The sequence below is a fragment of the Dipteris shenzhenensis genome, chromosome 9, assembly GCF_047967505.1.
Source record: "Dipteris shenzhenensis isolate YYH24624 ecotype China chromosome 9, Dip_SZ_1.0, whole genome shotgun sequence".
NCBI lineage: Eukaryota > Viridiplantae > Streptophyta > Polypodiopsida > Gleicheniales > Dipteridaceae > Dipteris > Dipteris shenzhenensis.
In genome coordinates, this window is record NC_141604.1 from 26,974,644 (window position 1) to 26,983,399 (window position 8,756).

The following is an 8,756-nucleotide window of genomic DNA, read 5'->3' on the forward strand; positions in this document are numbered from 1 at the left end:
TCTTGAGTGCGATCGGTACCCGGCATTGCGCAGAGTCGGCAGGCCATCAAACCATGAAACCTCCTGAGAGGGACCTTGTTGCGGTTCCGTCGAGGCAACCGACTCCCGAGCTCGCAATAAGCTATGCGACGATTGTCATGAGGCACAATGACAAGTTTCACGGCATCGCCCGTGGCCTTCAATAGCAAGACAACTAACTGATCATTCACGTCATATATAGTCGTTTGAGAACCTGTGCAATATGCAAGACGAGCTTAATTCCATCATCTCTTGGGTGAGAGGCGGTGATTAGAGCGTTGAAGGCTAGATTGGGCTGGGAGTAGATCAACTTTCAGTGTTGAGTGGTAGTTTGAGATTGGAGTGTAGATCATGAGAGGGAGAATGAGGGAGTAGGTAAGGGAGGTAATGCATGAACATAATTTGGAGGAAGGTGTAGTGGGCTGGTGCCAGTGTGGATGGGAGATCAACATCGATGGTAACGAACTTCGAGAAAGGAGAAGGAAAATTTGGAATCGGCGTCCAGGGACGTCAAGCCAAGGGGGACGATGAAAAAGCGTCGTGTGAATCGGCGTCCAGGGACGTCAAGCCAAGGGGGACGATGAAAAAGCGTCGTGTGCATGGGACACCGGAGTCAAAGCCAAAGAACTCTAACGTCGATCAAATCGTCGCCAACCTCGATCGCCACTCCAACAATTCCAACGTCGATCAAATCGTCGCCCACCTCTATCGCCACTCCATCAAATCGTCGCCAACCTCGATCGCCACTCCACCAAAAAACTATTTGAGTCTTCCTCCTCACCACCTTCTTTCTCACTTACCTCTCCTCCTCTCTTCTCGCTTGCCTGCACTGGCAGCTATGACGCCCCTCCTCCTCCTCGCCTTCTCCCTCGCCCTCTCTTCCCTCCCCCTCCCCTCTTCCTCCCACCCCTCCCCTTCCCACCACACCATCACCTCCCACTCCTCCTCCTCCTTTGGTTTTCGCACCTCCCTCCACCGCCCCGCCCATGCCACTGCTCCCTCCCCTGCCGCCTTCCTCCGTGGCGCTCTCGCTCGTAGCCAACGCCGCGTTGCTGCGCTTTCTCAAGTTTTTGCCTCCTCCCATTCAGTCGCCGTTGCTGCTAACTCTTCTACTTCTTACAACTCTTCCTTAAATCCCCTGGAATTCGAGTTCGACGCCACTTTTCAGATAGGAACCCCCCCGCAGGAGATCACTATGATCGTGGATACAGGGAGTGATCTCATATGGACGCAATGCCAGCCCTGTGACACTTGCATCGCGCAACCTGAAGCCATCTACAACTCCCAGAAGTCCTCCACCTTCAAAGAGCTCCCTTGCAAGCATAACAAATATTGTGACTTTCTTACTACCAATGGTGGGGGCTCCTCTTGCAACAATCAGTCCATATGTGCATATCAATACAACTATGGTGACGGTTCATACACAATCGGTGTCCTCGCCACCGAGACTTTGACGTTTATGGACACCGCAGGAAATCCTATGGGATTGTCGAACATCGTGTTTGGCTGTGGCCAAGATCAAGGGCCGGATAACACTAGTTTCTCTAATTCGAGCGGGATTGTGGGTTTGGGCCAAGGCCTTGTTTCGATCGACAGTCAGCTCGGTAGTGCCATTGATTACAAGTTTGCCTATTGTTTGGTTCCATGGGACAGTCCTCCCTCCATAATTGGCTCCCTAGTCATGGGAGATGCAGCCACAGTTTCAGGCAATGGAACTGTATCTACAAAAATACTCCATAACACCAAAGCGTCTGGGATATATGAGAGTTTTTATTACACGAGTCTTAAGGATGCTAGCGTCGGAGGAAAGCTCCTCAACATCCCAAAGGGCACTTTTGATATCCAATTAGATGGCAGTGGTGGAGTGATTGTCGATTCAGGGACGACCATCACTTATTTGGAGGATGCTGGCTATCAGCTCATTCTCAAAGCCTTCACTAATCAGATTAAAATGAAGCCAGTCGCTAACAACGAAGGGTTTGACTTATGTTACACATTGCCAAAAGGCAATTATACCCTCCCTGGACTCACGTTACATTTCAAGGATGCTGATCTCACTCTACCACCTGAGAACTACTTCATTGTAATTGATGGGCTCCTGTGTCTTGCAATGGGGAGCAACCAGGGTTTCTCCATACTGGGCAACATTTTGCAGCAAAACTTCGCAGTTGGCTATGACCTTAAAGCTAGCTCCCTCTCACTGAAGCCTACTCTATGTGCCAAAATGTAAGTTCTTGTTGTCATGAACAAGAGCTAATAAAGTGCAGGGCCGCTATGCACACTATTTGCCTAGCTTTAGTAAAAGAAAGGGAGGGAGACACGAGATTCCTAGTCCAGATTAAGGATTCCTATAAAGCCTATCGATTAAATGAATCTTTCATTTTATCATCATTGAGTGCATCTCTATAAAGCTTTCACTTTGCACAATGTCCCATTTATTGAAGTACAATGAGGTAAATTGTAGCATTTATTGAGCTTTGTTCTACCTTACAAGATGTAACTCACATGTACAAGACTCAATCATGCGGCATGCAATTTAGATCGTACATTACACAATCGTTTCTTTGTAGGCCACATAGTGTCATATAGTTGATCATCCCTATCAAAGTGGTTGGATTCATACAAAGTATCTTCTTTTATGATGCAATGTGCCTTTTTAATCCCAATCTAGATGTAGAAATATCTCTTTCATGTGTGTTAAAGGAACTATTAGAAAACACCTAACTCTTGTATTACAAAAACCCCTTTGAGTTTTGTAACTCTTGTCAATACATAAGTTCTTGAAAGTAGTCATATGGGAAATTATCCCATGAGGCACTCTACCATTTTATCAAAGTTATTCGTGTTCACCTTTGTATGCAACCCAAAAAGCAAGGGTGAAGATGATTTCCTTGCATTACTTTCATCATTGGTTTTCCTATTTGTATTTTAGAAATCTCTCAAAAGTTGCCAAAGGTGTCCTAACCTATTGGTTAAGGCTGGTGTCCTAGCCTGGTGGTTAAGGCTAGTGGGTGTGTGTGAGTGTGCATGAGTTCAACCCCTGGCTAGGCCTTAGTAGCACCGCAATACAAAAGAAATCTCTCAAAAGTCCATTAATATCTATGATCACTCATCCTCGGTTGCTATTTTTCATATCATGTTATGCAAAGACCATGTGCTTCACAAAAATGTGCTAAACTTGATTACCTATAGCAAAAGTGTTTCATAAAATTTTCAGAGCATAAAAGGACATTATCTCTAGTTGTCAATGTTAATAACTTTAAGAAGTCTTTAATAACTTATCACATGAGATATATTTCATAAAAGGATACAAAGTCATATTCTATTGCATAAATGTGTGAGCAAGAGTATTATTAAAAACCCCTTGAAACGAGGATACTAATAATAATTTACATGAATGTGTAAAGGAGGATGTATTAACAAAGGAGGGGTACAACATCATACCCCCACCAAAGCATAAATATATGAGGAAGGTTTTTATAAAATCTCAAATGATGTTGCGAATGAAACTAAATGTTTAATTTTGTGCATACCATCGTTGAAATTTTGATCATTGTATGTATCTTTGCAATTAGGCTTAGGTCTTTATTATCATAGCAATGGCATCATTAGCAAGAACAAACCATCGAACATCTACACAAGCTGAGTACCAAGCACAAGATGCACACACATGAGCTTGTCAAGCCATGAAATTCTCGATGGATGTGGCTAATGCTACCACACAACCAACCAAGATAGGAGACGACCAAGAAATTGCCCTTGTCAGTCCATTTAATGTTGATGGCTTGAAGTACTCACAAATCAAGCACATGATCACGAATGATGCCGTCATGGCTATATGGAAGGGAGGTTGCACTAACCACAAACTATGGCTCATTGCATGCTATCACAATCTAGCCATTAAGGAGAATGCATCCATCATCTTGGAGTTCATCAATGCACATAAACTTCATAGCGGGTGTATGCCCCTTTACTTTACCCACATGTTTTATGCAAAGTTCGTGTTGGGCCGCAAGGTGGACTTTGCATCATATTCTCAAGTACACAAGTAGCAATAAGTGTCAGGCACTGTGCCGGTAGTACTTGACCTGCTACAAACATTAGTAGTCCCATTTTAGGTAATCATAAAAAAAATCAAGAATACTCCTCGTCAATTATTGCATTTCTTTTTTTGAAAACAATTCGAGTTCAACATTTGGTCTAAGATTTAGGGCGAGTTCTTATGTGACTTAAATTATCGTGTAGTCTTGGTGATTGACTTCAAGTGATCTTTACATGGGCATTGAAGAGCATGCTGGAGTAGAAGAGCCCTAGGGCGAACGTGCTACATGGGATTTTACATTCCCTGCCATGACATTGCGAGATGCTGTTAGCGAGCATCGACGATGCTTAGGAGAACAAGCAGGTGGAAAGTGACAATCAATGATTGCATGCATTAATGCTATCACAAACCAGCCAACGTTTAGATATCGAGAATGCCTACACGGAGATGTGCCAAATGGTAGCCATCATTATAAGGCACAGGCTGTTTTTTGATGAAATAATCGACCTTTTTTACACTAAAAAGTTTTTTATAAACGGATGCAAAAGTCTCTATTTACGTTGCTATTAACATTGGAAAAGATATGTCGCTAGATAAGCATTGCTATATAGTGACCCTTAACAAAATAAAAATAAAAATTACTGGAGCTAAACAAGGCCACAACAAGCCCTGTTTTGTTCCACTAATATATATTTTTGCATTATAAAAGAATGTTTACAAGACATAGGCGAGATAAAACTCTCAAATCTTGTTTATTACAAAATTTCCCTTGTGAAAGGGGTGATGCATGATTGCTGAAACGAGCTGAGAGACAGAAGAATATACATGTCGAAGTATATACAATATTGTTTGTTATAAAATTTTCCCTTTCGAAAAGGGTAATACAAAATTACTCAAATGAGCCCACATACAAAAGTATATACATGCCGAAGTGTATACAAACTACTACTAATACTGCTCATCTGAATCAGTGTTGTGGTCATCGTGGTTGCATTGGCTTGATCCCTAGCCCTCATGAGCTATGTCTGATCCCTGGCCCTTGTTGAAGCCGTGTAAACCAAATCCCTCGAGACCTACCTCCTTGTATCACCGCTCATCTCTACTGATGGGACATTCGAGCTTGCACCCTAAGAGTGAAACCATATTAATTGGAAATTAGATTGGAACTTAAAGAATAAAACAATTTCAAAAGTGGGATTACAATAGTAGGAGTAGACTTATACCAAGTGAGTGGCCACCTCAACCCAATTGACTGTCGCTCCTAGCGCCTCCATCTCAATAAACCATGGCTTTGCTCCTATGCGAATGCATGTCTCGTCTTTTTGTTTGTGGGAAGGCAACCCATTGCAGCTTGCTGTGGGCCCAAATTACGAGATTTAGATAAAGTGCATGCAATTTGTAATAAAACAAATAGAACAATAATTAAATGAGAAGAAGTAGACTTACCACCCATGCATCAAACACCAACCATCTGCCATTGCCGAGGTGTGAAGCACCTATGGGTGTCCAACCGTCTCCTCATAGCCCTCCTTTGACTGTCGAGCTTTTGGGGTTGATCCTTGTACTCCTTCTTCAAAAACTTCCAGTTAGCTTTGTTTGCCCAGTTGTGTTTAGTCTTCCCCTTTGTGATGGAAGTTCGCAAGATCGACCTATGATGCTTCAAGATAGCAACATGCCCTCTTGCATGTAATCCTCATTGAACTCCCAATTTGGGGGGTTAGGGTATTGTATTTTCAATCCCTCAATGATTGCCTTCTTCTTTTCGTCATCCTGGTACTGCTAGTCAGTAGCTATGCTACTCTTAAAGTAGTGGCTCATCAACCGCCTCATGGTGGCCAACACTTCTGAGCCCTTTTTATTTTCTATTATCTCTCCACCCCTAGTGACTTCATAGTATAGGTCCTCGAGCGAGAAAGGAGAGTCATGGGAGTGGTAGTAGCAGAGCTAGAGCGACAGGTGGTACTGCGAGCGCTTACGGAGCGAGGAGTAGCAGAGGGAGTGGGAGTGGGAGAGGGCGATTGGTATTGGGTCTCATGACCAAGTGGAGACCTGTAGGGATGTGAGTGTGCTGACTCATCTACATCCCTTGAGTCACCACAACAGCGTTGACCCTTCCTATTCTTTCTTCCCTTGTGAAAGGTATGCCCAGGTGATGACCCCTCGGTTGAAGGGGCTAGAGGGGATGATTGTCAAGTAGATCCAGCCGTCAGTGTAGGAGAGGGAATAGTTGAGGTCCTCTCAGATAGTAGCAGAGGGAAGAATCTCACTGCCTCCGTATCGCTCATTTGTGTGACAAACTCGTCCCGACGAAGCCATGGGCTGCTAACTAAAGTGTTTCCCAAGGGGTAGTTGCAGTGCTAGGCACGAGAGGAGTTGGGCCACGGGTAGTTGCAAGGGTAGGCCCTTAAGGAGTCGACTGAGTGGAATCAAAGTCCTCTAGAGAGTACAGATCATGATGTCTCCTCCGATGAGGTGCTTTGTACTCATTGGACATGCGACATGATCCCATGTCTAATTTGGAGGGATTGGACAAATGCAGACACAAACATGAAAACAAAAACAAACATAAGAGCATGTAAGAAACGGAAACACAATTAATTACTTAACACAATTATGAAATTCAAACTCAAATTGAATTTAATAAAACTATAAAAAGACAATCAATTACTGAAGAAAATTTTGAAAGCAAATCAACGCAGAAAGGACAATTATTTACTTAAGACAATTATGAAAAGATGAGCATATGCTCATATGCTCATGCATAAGCATAATTATATGCTTTCTCTCTTTTTCCCTCTATTTTTTCCTCTCTTTCTTCTTTTCCCCTCTCTTTTTTCCTTCTCTTTTCCCCTCTTCCTTCTCTTCTTTTTCCCTCTCTTTTCCCCTCTCTTTCATCCTCTTTTCTCTCTTTTCATAAGTATATGCATTTGTGTATGCTTATGCTCATATGCTTATGCTTATGCTTATGCATCAACATATGCTCATATGCTCATGCATAAGCATAAGCATATGCTTTCTCTCTTTTTTTCTTTTTCCCCTCTTTTTTCCTCGCTTTTCTTCTTTCCCCTCTCTTTTTTCCTTCTCTTTTCCCCTCTTCCTTCTCTTATTTTCCCCTCTTTTTTCCCCTCTCTTTTTTCCTTTCTTTGCTTTTTTTCCCCTCTCTTTTCCCCTCTTCCTTCTTCTTTTTCCCTCTCTTTTCCCCTCTCTTTCATCCTCTTTTCCCTCTCTTTTTTCATCCTATCTTTCCTTCTCTTTTTTCCTCTCTATTTCTCTCTTTTCTCCTCTCTTCTCTCTTTTTTCTCCTCTTTTTTCCTCTCTTTTCCTCTCTTTTTCCCTCTCTCTTTTTTTTAATCCTCTTTTTTAATCTCTTTTCCTCTCTTTTCCCTCTCTTTTCCCTCTCTTTTCCTCTCTTTTTTCCTCTCTTTTCCTCTCTTTCTTTCTTCCTTTTCCACCCACGTGAAGCTTCAACAGCCAGACATTGAGCAAGCATATACAAACTTTTGTCACTCTAATTCAAAGAATGCAAGAGTCTGTAAATGCTTGCTCAATGTCAGGCTATCTTTTCTCAAGAACCTTTTCCTATTTTTTCTTTTGCTCCTTAGCCGTATTTGGTTCATTTTTTTTTCAAACAGATTCTAAATGGAATAACCATGCCTTCACCCATAGTTGTCCTCCCAAAATCCCAACCCGGTTCCCCACATTCAAGTGATTCGAGACATCTCTTCTCTGCTATTACATGTAGTAGAGAAGATTGCACACAATATGGATTGGGTGAAGTATAACGTCCAAGTGTGTGCACTTGGGTGGGGTCCTCACCGAAGGCACGTGGAGCAAGGGTGACTAAGGAATGCATGACACAACCTACGAGATCTCTGTAGGTTTTGGAGACACTGCCACGACTGTTGGAGCACCAAAGATGAATGTATAAAGGACATAATGGGTTGTGTAGAGGTCTTCATGGACTACAAGAACATACTCACTGAACAGTATGACCTCATATTAGAAGAAGTGGAAGACGAGGTCCCGAGTGTCCCGCCTAGCAGCTCGGAGGAGGAAAGTACCTCGGCCAGTAATACCTCGTCCACTATTTTCGCATTTTTGGAGAATGTCTCTTTTTGAGACAGGTTTTGCTTAAGCATACTTTTGGAGACAGATTTTGCGCTCTCTTTTTGTATATGAGAACTCTTGTTTAACAATAGTATTTTTGGCAGGAAAAGGGAAAAACAAGGAAAAAAGAGAGGAAAAGGAGAAAAGAGAGGAAAAAAGAGAAAAAGAGAGAAAGCATATGCTTATTTTTATGCTTGAGCATATGAGCAGATGCTCATGCATAAGCATAAGCATATTATGCTCATGCATAAGCATAAGCATCTATTTTAGCATATGCTTATGAAAAGAGTGTTTCCTAATTTTAAGGGATTAGAGAGGGATTTGAGGTGTACCAATGAGAGTGCTAGAAGGTGTGGGGCAATGGTATGTGAGGTGGCATGTGGCATTTACTATGCTCAGGTCATAGGTGGGTTCAATTTGGAAAAATTGGTTTTGATTTGAAAAGGAGGAAGGAATACCATGGATTTGGGGAAGAAAACCACCAAGGAAAAAGAGGGAGAACCGTGTGCTGCCATGTGTCCCCAAAATTCAAAATGTAGGGAGGGTGCATTTATGGCTTTCCCACAAAGTCAAAAAGGGGGGCTGCAAG

The 8,756-nt window shown here is 42.6% G+C and overlaps 1 protein-coding gene across 1 annotated transcript; it reads left to right on the top strand.

Moving 5' to 3' along the window:
• Positions 1–841: 841 nt before the first annotated feature.
• LOC147898451 (aspartic proteinase nepenthesin-2-like) lies at positions 842–2,331 on the top strand. The gene has a single exon (XM_087379753.1). The coding sequence runs from the start codon at positions 857–859 to the stop codon at positions 2,246–2,248; it is 1,392 nt and encodes a 463-aa protein (XP_087235879.1). The 5' UTR covers positions 842–856; the 3' UTR covers positions 2,249–2,331.
• Positions 2,332–8,756: the final 6,425 nt, after the last annotated feature.

What these genes read in the sequence shown, in the direction of transcription:
- LOC147898451 (XM_087379753.1), top strand. Translation starts at nt 857, where the DNA reads ATGACGCCCCTCCTCCTCCTCGCCTTCTCCCTCGCCCTCTCTTCCCTC.